Raw genomic sequence first — 16,817 nt, 5'->3', positions numbered from 1 at the left:
AATAGAAAAATAAACCTGATTTCCGTGATTTTCATTCAATTCTGAATCTAAATCATGTATTTTAAGCCAAATTTGAAATTTGGTCAAAAATGAAAAAGTGGGAAGGGTATAGCCTTTCCACTTTTGTCAAAATCGGCCAAAAAACGACATCTCTTGAAATTCTCCTGAAATCAGACGGTATAATCGAAATTGAACGCTGATTTCGATTTAGTCATTGGTTTTCTCTTTAGACTAGCCGTTTAAAAAATTAACGAAACTGTTAGCGCACCAACTTCATTTATGGTTTTTAACATGTAAATGAAAAACTATAAGACCAATAGAAAAATAAACCTGATTTCCGTGATTTTCATTCAATTCTGAATCTAAATCATGTATTTTAAGCCAAATTTGAAATTTGGTCAAAAATGAAAAAGTGGGAAGGGTATAGCCTTTCCACTTTTGTCAAAATCGGCCAAAAATGACATCTCTTGAAATTCTCCAGAAATCAGACGGTATAATCGAAATTGAACGCTGATTTCGATTTAGTCATTGGTTTTCTCTTTAGACTAGCCGTTTAAAAAATTAACGAAACTGTTAGCGCACCAACTGTATTTATGGTTTTTAACATGTAAATGAAAAACTATTAGACCAATAGAAAAATAAACCTGATTTCCGTGATTTTCATTCAATTTTGAATCTAAATCATGTATTTTAAGCCAAATTTGAAATTTGGTCAAAAATGAAAAAGTGGGAAGGGTATAGCCTTTCCACTTTTGTCAAAATCGGCCAAAAATGACATCTCTTGAAATTCTCCAGAAATCAGACGGTATAATCGAAATTGAACGCTGATTTCGATTTAGTCATTGGTTTTCTCTTTAGACTAGCCGTTTAAAAAATTAACGAAACTGTTAGCGCACCAACTGTATTTATGGTTTTTAACATGTAAATGAAAAACTATTAGACCAATAGAAAAATAAACCTGATTTCCGTGATTTTCATTCAATTTTGAATCTAAATCATGTATTTTAAGCCAAATTTGAAATTTGGTCAAAAATGAAAAAGTGGGAAGGGTATAGCCTTTCCACTTTTGTCAAAATCGGCCAAAAACGACATCTCTTGAAATTCTCCTGAAATCAGACGGTATAATCGAAATTGAACGCTGATTTCGATTTAGTCATTGGTTTTCTCTTTAGACTAGCCGTTTAAAAAATTAACGAAACTGTTAGCGCACCAACTTCATTTATGGTTTTTAACATGTAAATGAAAAACTATAAGACCAATAGAAAAATAAACCTGATTTCCGTGATTTTCATTCAATTCTGAATCTAAATCATGTATTTTAAGCCAAATTTGAAATTTGGTCAAAAATGAAAAAGTGGGAAGGGTATAGCCTTTCCACTTTTGTCAAAATCGGCCAAAAATGACATCTCTTGAAATTCTCCAGAAATCAGACGGTATAATCGAAATTGAACGCTGATTTCGATTTAGTCATTGGTTTTCTCTTTAGACTAGCCGTTTAAAAAATTAACGAAACTGTTAGCGCACCAACTGTATTTATGGTTTTTAACATGTAAATGAAAAACTATTAGACCAATAGAAAAATAAACCTGATTTCCGTGATTTTCATTCAATTTTGAATCTAAATCATGTATTTTAAGCCAAATTTGAAATTTGGTCAAAAATGAAAAAGTGGGAAGGGTATAGCCTTTCCACTTTTGTCAAAATCGGCCAAAAATGACATCTCTTGAAATTCTCCAGAAATCAGACGGTATAATCGAAATTGAACGCTGATTTCGATTTAGTCATTGGTTTTCTCTTTAGACTAGCCGTTTAAAAAATTAACGAAAACAGTTCTGTTAGCGCACCAACTTCATTTATGGTTTTAAACATGTAAATGAAAAACTATAAGACCAATATTTAGAAAATTTCAGGAAATATGGGCTGTATATAAAATCTAATAACTTTAAAACTAATTCCCCCTTCCAAAAATCTTTTACTGGGTTTGTAGAAGAGAATTAGCTCTTTAATATAAGACAAAAACGGAAGAGGAGGGGATTAAAGATAACTAACGGCAGTAATTTTCGCTAAAGCCGTTTCCCCGTAAGCTCTGTGTTAAACACGGAAGCGGTTTTTGGGTAGTAAAAGGGAGACGGAACTCATTTTTCGTGTGGTGTTTCATCATTTTACAAGTTAGGGAAATAAAATTTGGCATGCATGACTCCATTTCCATCCATTCAAAGTCGTGCCACGAGATCTCATGAGACTGTCGAAACAGAAAATCTGTTTTGTACCTGTCGCAGAAAAGGGTGAGAGAAAAAATGCTTGGAGTTCATCGGATGTGATAAAAAGGGTTACAACAAATGGTACCACAAAATGTGCGTTAATGATTGTCCTGTAAATGTGGCTGACGAATGGTTTTGCATGACCTGTAAAAAATAAAAAAATTTAATCCTAAATATTAAATATTAAAAGTAATATTTTTTTTAGTTGCCTAATGTTAATGTTAACGAAAAGAAAACATATTGCTCGTTCTAGAGCAATAAGGAAAGTCGCGACTCAAAGCAGACAGAAAAAATAGGGAAAAAAAATAATAAATCAAAAATTGATATAGTTTGGCAACGCTGTGTGAGGTGCAATAAGTGTGACCTTAATACATATGTAGTGAGACCATGTTGACAACCTCACACGGCCTGTGGAAAAACCAGTCCGTTGCCAGGCGACGCACAAAGCCCCGCCTTGAAAACAACTTCGCGGCCTGATTTTTCCCTATCTTCATGACCGACGCGCCATCTCTCTGAAAAAAAATCTCCCAAAACTTCGAGTCGCTCTTAGATTGCTCCGCGTTCCTTTATCGTTGAGCCGATAATTGACATGACCCCTTTGTTAATCTCCGCGTTATCTCCTCTACAACACGACGTCAAGTTTTGCGACACAGCATATAAAATAAGAAAACGTATAAAAGATAAGTACGAGACCCTGAAATCCACTCGAATGGGCCGACTAAACTGCTCCGCACTCCTTTTTCTATTCAGCCGATAAAAACGGGGACTCGACCGGGAGCTGCTGCGTTATTTCATCTACAAAAGGAGACCAATCTCAGCGGCACAGCATCTAAAATAAGAAAACGAACGAAAGATTAGTGTCAACACCCTGAAATCGCCGCGCCATCAGCGCCATCTCTAGGGTTAAGTCTCAGAAAAAGTGTCGGTCGATCCACCGGTCGTTGTAGAAGGGTAGGGGTGCCTGTATCAGGGGGTTGGGAAATGCGAGTTTTGATAGAATCCCTATCGGGAAATTATAATAAGTATCTTAATTGCTCGAAAGGTCAGCCTGTACTGATAATGACGGGGAAAAAAAAACGGAATAATAGCTCCATCATCTTAACGCATGCAAGAAAAAGTATTTGAAATTGTTAGAATAAAACAGCTCATTTTTTAGTTTTTGCAAATTGTCACGCAAATTTTCCGGAAGTAACCATTAGGGGCTTGTTTCTTATTGCAACCCGAGTCCCGCAATATTTTATTACCCAAATAAAATCCGCTTACCTCAAAGTCGCCAAAATATAACTCGTTAAGCAGGTATTAAGTGTCCGAGGTGTAGCCAGAATTCCTATCCCTACCCCTGTGAGAGCCAATAAGACGAAAAAGGGAGGCGAAGGCTTCGCCATCTGGCGTTCAGAATCGAACTCGTTGTAAAATAAATAATCAATATTGAGGCATGAAATGAAAAAATAAACAAAAAATTAAGGGAAATTAGTTATGAAACGGATATGTTTTTTTTTTTCGCATGCATAACAATCAAATAAATATCATTCGTTCTATTTTCGAACCTGTTAAATGTACAGAAATCTTGTCTTCTGTAAGGCTACAATCTAGGAGAGCGAACATTATTGAATTAACGCGGTGTTTCACGTTTACACGTGTTTCTATTGTCTACAGAATGGTCACAAAAAGTTGCGTAGTGCACAGGTGTGCAAATACCAGTTTTTAAAAAACGTGATTCTTTCCATGAGTTTCCATCGAATAACAGTTTGCGTGATGAATGCATAGGTGAAATTAGAAAGCACGAAGGATTTAAACAGGAAATGAATCCGATTTTTCAACATTTTCAACGCCAAATATCCCCATACGCTTGGGGATATTATGATGATTATACTGTTATGAAAATATTACTATATATTCAACTTTTTGTGCTGATTTTAAATATGAAGTCAAAAACAGACTATCTTTTATGCATATGCCTTGAATCGACGCCAAACCATTTTTCGCGCTCACGCGCACTACGACGTACGCGGTCTCACGCGTATTATACGACTACCGCCTATTTCGATGAAACAAATCACAAAGTGCTTTATGTATTAGGATTAATCAGTATATATTTATTCACTTTTATCATCCATGAGAATATTTTAAAGATTTTTACAAAGTAAATATAATTATATTAAGAAGCGAGCTTTAAAAAAAAAAGAAATGTTTCCTTGAGGAAGGAAATGAAACATGTAAGCCAAAAAATTTGCCTGTATGAAGAGCCGATCATTGTCAGGGGGTGACAGCATGTCTTCTTCGTGCGTGTCTTATTCGCCCCCCTTTCCCTCCCGTCTATAGAGAAACGAGAAAGTGGGACAAGTTCGTTAAATTATTTTCTTTTTTCATCGTCGCTTAGAAGTTGATGATTTGAGGGAAAGAACTGCCTCACAGCAACCCCGATCTACCAACTGCTGCTATTTTTGCCGCTGAATGCGCAAAGCAACAATCAAGCGATTCAAGCGACTGAGTAACAGTCCTTAAGTTGACAAGAAGGAGAAGAACATAAAGGGTCAATCACACGGTAACGCCTTTGGGCGCACGTGATGATCGATGACGAGTATGGCCAAATAATTAAAACAATGGGCAAGCAGAAGGAGAACGATGAATAACGAAAAGCAACTGAAAAAGAAGCCTGGGGTCGGGGGGAGGTTATTTTGCGCTCTGCTGTTACTTGTCTTTTTTTCCGTTCAACATTTCGATCACCCTGTTCCGTGCGATTCTCCAGCATGCGTGCTAATAATTACCCGTTCAGCAACCGGAAGTTATTTCATAGACCGTATAGCTGTACAATACACTGTATGATGCCATTTGTGATTTTCTACTAATCGAAAGAAAAAGTAATCCAAGAAGGGAAAAATTAGTTCGGTTGCGTGACTAACTATTAGCATGCAACACCGTCCTTCCGGACGACATGGAACCAACGAAACTTGTTTCGTAAACTTCCCAACATTGTGATTAGACGTAGCCCATTTCTCTTCTACTTGGTCGTCGACTAATTGTGCCTTGAATGTCTTCTACGTGGTGCGCAATAAAAACAACCAAACGATTGCCATTTCCCTTTCTTTCTGGTTGTACTGGTTGGTTTAAAATCTACCATGGCTTCGTCATCACCCCTTAAGACATGTTCATCATTAATCCCGTCACTGCCCGGCGAGTCCTTCGCAAAAGCAAGCGCCAGTGTACTGGATGTAAGTTCATTTTTTTATTAGATTTTTAAACTTTGACTGAAACAATACTACGTCTACCATTTTTTTCTTCTTGTCTGGGCTTAGTGTGTTATCTTTGTTTAATTTTCTTCCGATTTGTATGAACAGACAGCCGGTATCTTTACATAAAATCTTCTTGAATGCATTGTGGTCTTCTACCTTTTACTTCGCCGCTGGACGGACGACAGCGTAAACATAGGGCAAGAGAATGGTGACGTTAAAACTTGCTTAGTGTCTTGTTTACATTAAAACAAAGCTTTTTCTTTGCTCTGGCAGTTATAAAAAAGTACAGAAGTACAACATTCACATATAAACAGCTTCAGCTTGCAACTGTTGGGTTGGTTTGAAATCTTGATTGGTAAGAAAAAACTAAAATCATGTCACACCGTAAAAGAAATTCTTTGAACACTTTGGTGAGCAAACGGGTAAGTTACATGCTTTGCAGTAAAACCGTCTCTAAAACTTAGCCATGCGAGGCGCTTCCGGAAGTCCTATGGTTCGTGCTCACTGGGGTGGAAACGTTCCTCTTGTTATGAAGTAATACTGTAAGAATAAACTCAGTCAATCAAACAAACATAAAATGGCTTCTAACATCTGTAACTTACTTCTGGTGGGTTGGAATTAGGTTTCAGGGCCTGGTACGTCGACTGGTAGCAGTAGGCTACAATAAACATGTTTTTGCCTGCTGAGAGCTAGCATTATTTTCTGTACCTATACTACTAATACCACTTAACGGGTGCACAATTGGGCGCTCCGCAGAACTACCAAGGATTTTCGAGCCATTGCGTCCTTTTGCGCCAGTGACACCACGGCCACTTGGAGGGCATCTCCCAGGCTTGGCAGAAGCGGAAGGAATTTGGGTAGAATCAGACGAGGTCGATGATAAAGTAGGTATCAGCATTGGAGCGGGTTAATTTCGTGGAACATTGCCGCGAGCAGAAGCGTAACCATCGCTTCCTGAAGCATTTGAAACTGTGGTGGTAGTTGGTCCAACTAGCTCACCACTTGGCCTACTGAAATTCGGTCTCGATGAATCACACCCATAGATAGCTACACAAGTTGCCATCGGTCGCGTAGTAATATTTGAAACAGACTGCTCACTCCCTACAACGTAGAATTGATATATTATGTAAAGAACTTCCTCAAAACCTTAAATTTTTGCATGCCATGCCTAAATAAGGCCTACCTGAATCAAGAATATCAGTTCCAGCGGATTGAAAATTTTTAGGCCAAGTTTCTGGATGCGATCCATTTTCTGGCAAAAGCAAACTGAGATATACCGGGTTTATTTGAATAATAGTAACCAGTATACCTTCATGAACATCAGGCAATACTTGTTGATGACCAGGATCACGACTTTCTAGCAATACATCATGTTCGTTAGGAGAAGGGGTACTAAATCGGGCCACATCTCCATCTAAGTCTACAAAAAGAAATTATTCATTTGATGAAGCGTATCAATCATCGAACATGACCTTCAGAATTACCTCTGATCATTTCGAATCCATTATTTTGATGACTGGCAATTGCAGTTGCGGCCTCCGTCCGTATTGAAGTCGAACGACCTAAAGTTTTGCCATACATTGTTTCCACGCGTTTTTTTTGCGTTAGATCTCGCTTTCCTTGTGGTGGGCAATCCATTCTGGATCTTTCTCTCTCGCCACTATAGCATGAAAAAGAAGCAACTAATAATTAGTCATTTAACAGTTGTAGGTGGTTGTACCACTGAACATAAATGAGTTACATACATTGGTGTTTTCTTACGATGCTAGTCCATGTATCTACTGCAGCATGGCACTCTGGAGTTTGCATGAATTCATTGGCAAGGTTTCCATACCCACCAACATCAGTAGACCACTCCTTTGTGTTTTTGGACGCTGACAGTGTAAAATGATCCATGCCATCTTCTATAGCTATTTTTGTTTTCTACAACAATTATGAAGTATTAGGATAATATTAAAAAAATTAATGAATACATACTATATCATGTATAGAAGTACGCCTCGAGCTGCAGGTCCCTTTGCGCTTCTTGAAATCCAACCAAAGTGCTGGGCGGGTGGGATATCTTGGAACGCCTTGAACAAGGGTTGGATGTTGAGTTCTCCTTCAATTGTTGTTCTTTCTTCCTTGATATTTTTCCTGAAAGATAATAACAACAATGAGAAACAATGAAAATTAGTATCATTTATGAAAACATACCCTGATATCTTGAAAAAGGATACATCATATCCTTTTCCAAATTCAAATTGATTTGCTTGAGCAGCAGGAATATTTTCCAAGCAATACTGCCCATAATCCGAGCCAATTTTAGCATCTTCACTATTTCCACTTGCCATGGTAACTGACTTGAGTTCATATTCTCTTTGACACTGAGTTTTCTAATGAAAAAATCTAAAATCGACAGGTAGCTGCGTTTGTATTTTTGTAAACAAACACCACACACGCACACAAGCACACACTCAGCCCGTCAGTGGCACAAAATTCACGATTTCAAAATATCGCTCTCATGTCGTCGGGGCGAACCCTACCCAGAGTCATAGAAATAGAAGTATAGAACCCATATATATGTCATAAAATAAATAGGGTTCTATGACTCTGCCCTACCCCCTTTCTGTGTCGGCATGAAAGACGGTAGGGTTCGCCCCGACGACCGACATCAAGTTGAAAAAATAAGGGGGAAAAAAATAAATAAATAAAATAAATGGAAAATTGATATAGTTTGGCAACGCTGTTTGAGGTGCAATAGGTGTTACCTTAATACATATGTAGTGAGACCATGTTTACAGCCTCACACGGCCTGTGGAAAAACCAGTCCGTTGCCAGGCGACGCACAAAGCCCCGCCTTGAAAACAACTTCGCGGCCTGATTTTTCCCTATCTTCATGACCGACGCGCCATCTCTCTGGAAAAAAATCTCCCAAAAGTTCGAGTCGCTCTTAGATTGCTCCGTGTTCCTTTATCGTTGAGCCGATAATTGACACGACCCCTTCGTTAATCTCCGCGTTATCTCCTCTACAACATGACGTCAAGTTTTACGCCACAGCATCTAAAATAAGAAAACGTATAAAAGATATGTACGAGACCCTGAAATCGACTCGAATGGGCCGACTAAACTGCTCCGCACTCCTTTGCCATTCAGCCGATAAAAACGGGGACTCGACCGGGAGCTGCTGCGTTATTTCCTCTACAAAAGGAGACCAATCTCAGCGGCACAGCATCTAAAATAAAAAAACGAACGAAAGATTAGTGTCGACACCCCTGAAATCACCGCGCCATCAGCGCCATCTCTGGGGTAAAGTCTCAGAAAAAGTGTCGGTCGATCCACCGGTCGTTGTAGAAGGGTAGGGGTGCCTGTATCAGGGGGTTGGGAAATGCGAGTTTTGATAGAATCCCTATCGGGAAATTACTAAGTTCGATACGCTGAGTACGGAAAACCAAGTCTGGTCCGCCGCAAATGGTGCAATCATGCCGCCAGACGCTCCCGAAGTCGGCGTGAAATATCGTAAAACCCGAAATCGTTTCTACTGCCTAATTCTTTTTTGTATGTTTAGGGATTGATATGACAAGTAACAATATCAAAGACCAGACTATTTTTTTTGGTGCAAAATGCAAACCAGACCAGGGTGTGTAACAGCTTTTTTTACGTGAAATCCGATATCGTTTCTACTGAAAACCGATTTCACGATAAAATAGAGCAAGAAAAGCTCTATTTAACTGCAAATGACCAGACTAAATGAAATGGTGCAAAGTAGCAACCAGACTCAGGTGTGTAACAGAATTTTGACACCTAGTGGTAGTTTTTCGTAACTGGCAACGCTGTTTTACGGCCCGCTTTTTTCAAATTTCAATACAAGCATACATGAATATTTTTAGAAAATATTTGAAAAAAAATTTAAATACAGAATATAAATACTATACATTTCAATTATGTTCCTCGTCTTCAGCTGTATCTAATCACTTGGCAACGCAGTTATCGTCTGCAATTTTGTTTACACAAATTAGTTTCACAAAGTTGTTTTTAAATGTAAGAAACGATTTAAAATATGAGTTTGACCAGTGCTTCCGAGAAAGATCACCACATGGTGTGTGTTTTACACTTAGATGAAAAGGACTCGAAAGAAAAAATCTTTTTGTTTACGGAATCTACATTAGCTATGTGCCAAAATGCTGAGCTGGTTTATCGCTTTCGTAGTCAATCTAAATTTCGTAATATTCAAGTTCCAAGCTCTCCGAATGCTAGCAGTGGCTATCATGTGAAATGCTATAGAAAATTTACATCAGTTTCAAAAGAGGAAATTAAAGTTGCATCAGCAAAGTTGGACGAGCTACAATCAGCTACCACAATCACAAGTCCAATAATGGTCCAACAACATATGCAACCAACACCACTCGATTCAGGTAATGTACAATTAGAACAATTAATTGTATTTCTATCTTAAATTACAGGTTTTTGTGTTTAATATAGACAACATAAATGCTGACTTTCGTAATTTGCGTTCTGGACGTCCACCAACACCAAAGACTGTTTTTGATCAAAACTGTTTATTTTGTAATAAAACTAGAAAGTTAAACAAAGACAAAGTTAGGGAATCCATGGCCAAATGTCAAACGATCGAAATGAAAGGCAATATTGAAGCAAATGCCAAATTGCTGAATGATACAGTTTTTTTAGGAAAAATTTCTTCGATTGGAGACTTCATCGCAAAAGAAGTGAAGTACCACCGCTCCTGCCTAATTGCATATCGCGATAGAGCAAATGCAGAAAAACAAAAGAAAGTAGAGAAAGAGGCTTCCTCCTGGCAGAGAAAAAAAGATATATGCCAGAAAGATCTGGAATCTACAACTGCGTTCATGGAAACAAAACTATTCGTTTTCAGCAATGTTCTTCGCATGCAAGACATTTTTAACCACTACTTATTTACATTACAAGAATTTGGGCTAGATGAAAGTGATATAAAAAAAGAAAATGCCAAAAAAATCAGTATTGGAGAAAAAATTTTGCTTCCCTTTGGTGACCGAGTCACGAAGTTCATTCATCCGACTATTACTGTTGGAAAAATAGTGTTTAAAGCAACAATTTCCATGGATGAAGCATTAAGCACTAAATTTGGAACACACAGGAATAGTCCTACCAAGGTACGCAAGTCATAGCTTTATTAATGTAGATTTTATAAATTCCTTTTTGTTTCCTAGATCAGAGAAGCCGCCTTTGTACTACGGAACGCTATTTTCAAGCAGCCCAAAAAATATTTCCCTTCTAAAGTAACTGTAAAGGATTTTATTGAAGGTGAAATTCAAGTTCCGCCACTACTGAGCGAGTTCTTTGAATGCCTGGTTGCTGGCCACATCAATCCAACAAAAATTCGCGAAGGAAAACAAATCAGAATTAAGTCTCTTTGTGACGATTCTATTTTCGCAGCTACAAATGGAAGGTGTAAGCCTTCCAAGCATGTTTTGCTCTCCTTAGTAATGAAGTCGGTGACGGGAAGCCGAAAGGCTATTGAAGTACTAAACAAATTCGGCCATGGCATAAATTATCATGCTACTGAAGAACTGGAAACGGAGCTTACCTATTCTACAAGTGATGATTCAAGGCTTCTACCCTGGGGTTTAGAGCGACAAAATCAACTACATACCGGTAAATAGAAACGGAAAGAATAAAGCATGCAAAATTAATAAAATTAATACATTGCGTTAAATTTAACTCCAGGAGTCGCCTTTGACAATTATGATCGGTTTGTTGAAACTCTAACTGGAAAGGACACCCTGCACGATACCGTGGGAATCGTGTATCAAGATGTATTTGAGTGTTTTCAAGAAAATCCTGATGCTGATGAAGTAGTTGAAGGTGAAGAAGACAACCAGCTCTTACCACTGAATGAACGGCGGCAGTCATCTCGTCGTCGAAGGGCTTTTAATGAATCGACAGATGCTATCGAACCGTACTACAAAAAGCCAAGAATGACACGAGAATCAATGATTTCTTTAGAAGACCCTAGAAGAGAAGAACTTCCAGCCAGCTTTTATTCAGCACAATTATTGGATTTGGTGTGGATGGCTTCTGTGTTTTTTCAAATTGAAAACACGCCAATGTGGACGGGATGGAATTCCCAATTTGTTAGAGATCTGATGCCCATGCAACAGATTTGCTATCTTCCTCAACTAAACGTCTCCCCTACTTCTAACTCAGCAGTGGTCGAAACGCTGAAAATGAGTAAACGCATCGCCGAGGAATGTAATCAACAATATATGTCAGTTACATATGATCTTGCCATTTCAAAAATGGCTCTTGCAATACAAGCAGAGGAAAAGCCAGAATACGATCGTTTGTTCATTCAACTTGGTTCTTTCCACATAGAACTGTCTTTTTTTAAAGCAATTGGAAAGTTTATCGCTGACTCAGGTGGACCATACATCTTAACAGAAACTGGGGCGTTGGCAGAAGGTTCTTTAAATGCGTTTTTAACTGGAAAGCATTATAACCGGTGCAAAAGAATTCATCCCATTTTCGCAGTGGCTCTTCAATGCCTACATTTTGAAGAATTCCTAAAGAGCGCAGATTACACATTTATTGACGAAGAAATGCGGAACTTACTCAAGAACTTGAAACCAGAAGACTTGGCGAACGTAACGGCAGAAAATACTCCAATTGAAATACGTGATCTCGTTGAAAAGTATGAAGCCTTTCGTCACAAAACCATTCTTGGAGAGCTCGGGCCTACTGCTCAGTTCTGGATGAATTACATAAACCTTTTGGACCTTTACCATAAATTTTCAAGATCAATCAGAACTGGAGATTATAAGTTATACATATCCCTTCTGCCGGAGATCACCAATTATTTTTTTGTTTTCAACCATCAAAATTATGCGAGATGGCTCACAAGATATCACGATAATCTTATGAATATGGAAGATACTCATCCTGGTATAACGGAACTGTTTGAAAATGGAAGCATATCAATTCGTCGAACCAAAAAATCTTTTTCCCGTATTCCAATCGATTTAACCCTGGAGCAAACTATAAATAAAGATGCCGCTAGTTCTTCATCTGGTAAGCTAATCGATGCATGTTTAATGTTAAACTTTCCTTAAAAACTATATTGTAAAGTATTCGTTTGTTTCATTACAGGAGTAGCTGCAATAACTAATTCACCGTCCGCCAGAACCAAATGGAATAAGAGTCACCATATCCGCATGACAATTGTTTCTCATCTCTATAACTACCTTGGCCTTAACCGGAAACAGGATGCGTCTAGAGAGACTCACTCCCACAGGATTAAAAAGGACACTACGCTGTTGCACAAAATCATTGACTTTATCAAGTCCTGCAGGAACCCTTTTACTGGTAACGACCGTCAGTTAGTTAATATTAGTTCTGGAAAGGTTGCGTCGCATGCAACCCAACAGTTCCTGCTAACAACAAGGGAAAAGGGGGAATCCATGCGAAAAAAATTCATTCAACGGTGCATAAGCGATCCTTCTGCATTTCTGCAGCCTATACCCAGACAGAAATTAGTAACATTTTCATCTGAAGGGGTAAAAGTAAAAAAAAAGGGACCTGATAACAAAATTCTGCAAACACGGATGGAACGCGACTTGATGGGTAGACTATTGGCAATCGCCGTTGAAAAAAGAATTGATATGAATACCGTCCTTTCATACCCATTAACCCCAATCCCACTGTGTTTTAGCCATATAGATGGAACAATCAACGCTACACCTAAATCCACGTTGTTGAATAGTTTGGAAAAACGCAACATTTCAAGTGATCCCTCCAAAGTTGATGTTAAAATTATCGATGGTTTTTTTCTTTTGCATTTATTTGTTGACCTACCTACAACGTTTGGTAAAATTGCTAGATATATTCTTAACAAGCTCTGTGGGACGAATTGCAAAAGAGTTGACCTCGTCTTTGACCAAATCGTGACCCCGTCTATAAAAGACATCGAAAGAGACCGTCGGAGTGATGGGGATAGGGATGTACCATTCATAATTACAGGACCCAATCAGCTTCGCCCCAATGATTTTTTGAAAGCTCTAAGGAACGACAATTTCAAAATCGAGTTCATTAAGTTTTTGGTTGATTCATTTGATGATGACAGTTTGTGTAATATTATTGGCGACAAGACTGTGCGCGTTACTGAAGGGTCAAGTTGTTATGTTTTCACTGCTACCGATGGAAGGGTTCTTAAAGAAATTGATGAACGTCTTTGCAGTACGCACGAAGAAGCGGACAGTAAGATGATTGCCCATCTCACAAGCATTCCTAGTCCCGCAAACGTCGTTCTTAGGACGGCTGATACAGACGTATTTATCGTTGCGCTTGGGAATATTCATAAAATTAAGAGCGGTGTTAATGTTTTCATAGAACTTGGGTTGGCTAGCAAAAACACCATTCGGTTTGTTGATCTCACTTCTCTAAGTAAAAGGTTGGGGCCAAAATTGTGCAAGTCTCTGCCTGGATTTCACGCTTTAACTGGATGTGACTATACGCCTTCCTTTGCATATAAAGGGAAAATGCGGCCGCTTTCAATGCTCGAAAAAAATGGTGATGCGCAAACTGCTTTTGGGAAGTTGGGATCTATGGAAATGTTGTCTGAAGCAACAATAAAGTCCATAGAAAAATTTGTGTGCGAAATGTATGGAACAAAAGGAGCGGAATCTGTTAATGAAAGTCGGTTTGCTTTATTTATGAAAGTCTACAGTCCAAAAGGTAAACACCCCATGGCAAGTGTAAAAGGAATAGATGGGAGTCTTTTGCCACCATGTAGGAGTGTGCTCATTGAGCAAATTAAACGAGCGAATGCGATTTGTTCATTTTGGAACAGTGCAACTGTTTTAAAACCCACAGTGTTCCCTCCCGAAAAGAACGGATGGAAGCTTGACGATGAAAGGTATTCGATTAATTGGTTTGAAGGTGATGTTACTCCACCTACTCTTCATTCTATGGCTTCTGAAGCTGAAAAAGATACTCAAGATAGTGAAAATGAGGCTGACAGTGATCTTGAAAGCTATAGTGATGAGGATACCGATTCAGATGACAGCAGTTGTAATGAGAATTGAGGCTGTCTTAATCAGTTTCTATTATAGTCTTATCATTTTAAATTCTAGTTTTCATTTTTGCCAAAAATTTTTACTGCCCAATGCTTAATCAAACTAAGATGTTACTGTTAATTTTGTGTGCAATGATTTTCCAATATAACCAAGTTGAACTCTTCAAACAAATGTTATTACTTTCTTTATCATTAGAATCGGTATTGCTTGTATTGACATTTGAAAAAAGCGGGCCGTAAAACAGCGTTGCCAGTTACGAAAAACTACCACTAGGTGTCAAAATTCTGTTACACACCTGAGTCTGGTTGCTACTTTGCACCATTTCATTTAGTCTGGTCATTTGCAGTTAAATAGAGCTTTTCTTGCTCTATTTTATCGTGAAATCGGTTTTCAGTAGAAACGATATCGGATTTCACGTAAAAAAAGCTGTTACACACCCTGGTCTGGTTTGCATTTTGCACCAAAAAAAATAGTCTGGTCTTTGATATTGTTACTTGTCATATCAATCCCTAAACATACAAAAAAGAATTAGGCAGTAGAAACGATTTCGGGTTTTACGATATTTCACGCCGACTTCGGGAGCGTCTGGCGGCGTGATTGCACCATTTGCGGCGGACCAGACTTGGTTTTCCGTACTCAGCGTATCGAACTTAGTAATAATATATTCTTAAATAATAGTAGAAACGATATATAAGGAAAACCTCCTCGGCTCCCGGACTATCAGAAAAAGTGTCGGTCGATCCACCGGTCGTTGTAGAAGGGTAGGGGTGCCTGTATCAGGGGGTTGGGAAATGCGAGTTTTGATAGAATCCCTATCGGGAAACTTACGGAAGTTAACTGAAATATTTCCCCGAATACAAGCTGAACTTTCACAAACCACTTTTCAAAGGCTTTTAAATATATGTGGTAACCACAATGTGGTTTCCAATCTGTTACAGGTCAGACCCATTCTCTGCTTAGGGTACAGTCAAAACTGTTCTTTCCTAATAATAATATTTGTACTCACTCTTCTCAGCAATAAAACTTCACAATATAAGTTTACTTCATGTTTCATTACATTTTACAAATGGTGTTTTTGGTTAGCAAACCTAGGCACAAGCAAATACTAACTAGCCTGTGCTCCTCCAGTTTGAGAAAGATGTTTTATCACATCTACCCAATCAAAACCTCTGATTTTTTCTCCTTTTCCATCCATTCTATCCCACTGCCGCCTTTTTTGAGCTTTTGTAAGTCCTGAACGGCGATCTTTATTGTCTTTGGAAGTGGGCTCAACCTGTGAATAAAATTGTGGGTGTAATTTATGAAAAGCTCATACAGTACATCAATCTAATAGTTTACCTTATCATCAATCTCCAAGTTAGCAACATGGCTTGTACATGTATCCAAGTTTAATGGCTGATCAACTAATAATTCCTCCAAATTCTCCTTAACCCATTCAATGAGTGTGTAGGTCATAGCTGAACCAATATTACCATCTGCTTCTTTCAGTAGTTTCAATATGATATTTCCTTTGACATTGGGTTGCCTAATGTGTAGAAAATATACCATTGAGCTCTGCAGTTGCTCAATTATTTGACATATTGTAAATTTAAAAGTCTTACATATGTTTGTTGTAAAAAGCATCCAGGCTGATGACTGGTAAACTTTCTGGATAAGATTCAGGCCAGCTAATTTCTAACACAAAAGAATGAGGATCACCTTCAGTACCATACTGCAAAAAAAAACCGTAAAAAAAAAAAAAAAAAAAAAAACAGAAATCATTAATAACAATAACAATACTAAATTTGTATGTTTTCAGGTATGAAATGATGTTTTTCTATCGTGGTTATACACTAGTGTCTATGGCAGTATGTAGAGCAACATTATTTCGCATGTTTTCTTGTTTTTGCACCTGGCTACCTATATTCAAATTTTTCCACATGTTATAAGAAAATGTTACCTTATACTGGAAAGTTTTTATGTTCATTTCCTTAAAATTTGCATCCCCTTCATAAATTGACCGCAGAACTTCTAGTTCCTCTTCTTGGTTTTCAGAATTCATTGTCACAAAGTTAAAAAATCATCAACATCAACGTTTATTTATCTTGCGAAATACCACTAAGTAGTAGACGTACACTGAGTATTGGAAGTAATGTGGTAACGTAACCAACTGGAGAACGGACTAACATACCAAGAACTTTATTTTCCTTTCTCTTGTCTGTTTAAACTTGCAAGGCCTTTTGGCATTTTTGTTAAAACAAACTGGTAGTTAGTGCCATAAGCATATAACAGGT

At 38.1% G+C, this 16,817-nt stretch overlaps 2 protein-coding genes and 2 long non-coding RNA genes across 8 annotated transcripts; 1 reads left to right on the top strand and 3 right to left on the bottom strand.

Annotated features, from left to right (window-relative positions):
• Positions 1-2,125: 2,125 nt before the first annotated feature.
• Positions 2,126-3,019, bottom strand: LOC123477581. Of its 2 annotated transcripts, none has more exons than XR_006652685.1 (3): positions 2,955-3,019; positions 2,347-2,405; positions 2,126-2,270 (listed from the first exon to the last, which is right to left on the bottom strand). It is a non-coding gene; the product is annotated as an uncharacterized LOC123477581 (long non-coding RNA). The 2 variants fall into 2 exon arrangements; XR_006652686.1 differs by lacking the exon at positions 2,955-3,019 and adding an exon at positions 2,626-2,785.
• A 2,379-nt stretch (positions 3,020-5,398) lies between these two features.
• On the top strand, positions 5,399-5,714 carry LOC123477585. Its single transcript, XR_006652692.1, has 2 exons — positions 5,399-5,473; positions 5,600-5,714. It is a non-coding gene; the product is annotated as an uncharacterized LOC123477585 (long non-coding RNA).
• Positions 5,473-8,399, bottom strand: LOC116936244. Of its 4 annotated transcripts, XR_006652691.1 has the most exons (10): positions 8,245-8,399; positions 7,691-7,882; positions 7,472-7,630; positions 7,240-7,417; positions 6,979-7,154; positions 6,804-6,914; positions 6,678-6,746; positions 6,218-6,595; positions 6,097-6,152; positions 5,473-6,034 (listed from the first exon to the last, which is right to left on the bottom strand). XR_006652691.1 is itself a non-coding variant. In XM_045180971.1 (9 exons), the coding sequence occupies exons 3-7, from the start codon at positions 7,388-7,390 to the stop codon at positions 6,402-6,404; spliced, it is 723 nt and encodes a 240-aa protein (XP_045036906.1). In that variant the 5' UTR covers positions 7,391-7,417; positions 7,472-7,630; positions 8,245-8,393; the 3' UTR covers positions 5,473-6,034; positions 6,097-6,152; positions 6,218-6,401. The 4 variants fall into 4 exon arrangements, 3 of the variants coding, with proteins under 3 accessions (XP_045036906.1, XP_045036907.1, XP_045036905.1); XM_045180971.1 differs by lacking the exon at positions 7,691-7,882 and having other exon boundaries at positions 6,979-7,176; positions 8,245-8,393; XM_045180972.1 differs by lacking the exon at positions 8,245-8,399 and having other exon boundaries at positions 6,979-7,176; positions 7,240-7,404; positions 7,691-8,133.
• Positions 8,400-15,562: 7,163 nt separating this feature from the next.
• LOC123477601 (RWD domain-containing protein 4-like) lies at positions 15,563-16,727 on the bottom strand. Its single transcript, XM_045181006.1, has 4 exons — positions 16,484-16,727; positions 16,146-16,255; positions 15,883-16,069; positions 15,563-15,817 (listed from the first exon to the last, which is right to left on the bottom strand). The coding sequence occupies exons 1-4, from the start codon at positions 16,583-16,585 to the stop codon at positions 15,650-15,652; spliced, it is 567 nt and encodes a 188-aa protein (XP_045036941.1). The 5' UTR covers positions 16,586-16,727; the 3' UTR covers positions 15,563-15,649.
• Between the last annotated feature and the right edge of the window lie 90 nt (positions 16,728-16,817).

The sequence above is a fragment of the Daphnia magna genome, unplaced genomic scaffold, assembly GCF_020631705.1.
Source record: "Daphnia magna isolate NIES unplaced genomic scaffold, ASM2063170v1.1 Dm_contigs096, whole genome shotgun sequence".
Taxonomy (NCBI): Eukaryota; Metazoa; Arthropoda; class Branchiopoda; order Diplostraca; family Daphniidae; genus Daphnia; species Daphnia magna.
Note: the sequence above shows the minus strand (reverse complement) of the source record. Positions and strands in the feature narration are given on the sequence as shown.

Excerpts from the sequence above, each read along its gene's own strand:
- LOC116936244 (XM_045180971.1), bottom strand. The coding sequence starts at position 7,390 with ATGGATCATTTTACACTGTCAGCGTCCAAAAACACAAAGGAGTGGTCT. Across the intron at positions 6,747-6,803 it reads ATTGCCTGATGTTCATGAAG|AAAATGGATCGCATCCAGAA; the intron begins GTATACTGGTTA and ends TGCTTTTGCCAG. Across the intron at positions 6,596-6,677 it reads AACTGATATTCTTGATTCAG|GGAGTGAGCAGTCTGTTTCA; the intron begins GTAGGCCTTATT and ends TCTACGTTGTAG.
- LOC123477601 (XM_045181006.1), bottom strand. The coding sequence starts at position 16,585 with ATGAATTCTGAAAACCAAGAAGAGGAACTAGAAGTTCTGCGGTCAATT. Across the intron at positions 16,070-16,145 it reads GCTTTTTACAACAAACATAT|GCAACCCAATGTCAAAGGAA; the intron begins GTAAGACTTTTA and ends TCTACACATTAG. Across the intron at positions 15,818-15,882 it reads ACTTGGAGATTGATGATAAG|GTTGAGCCCACTTCCAAAGA; the intron begins GTAAACTATTAG and ends TTTTATTCACAG.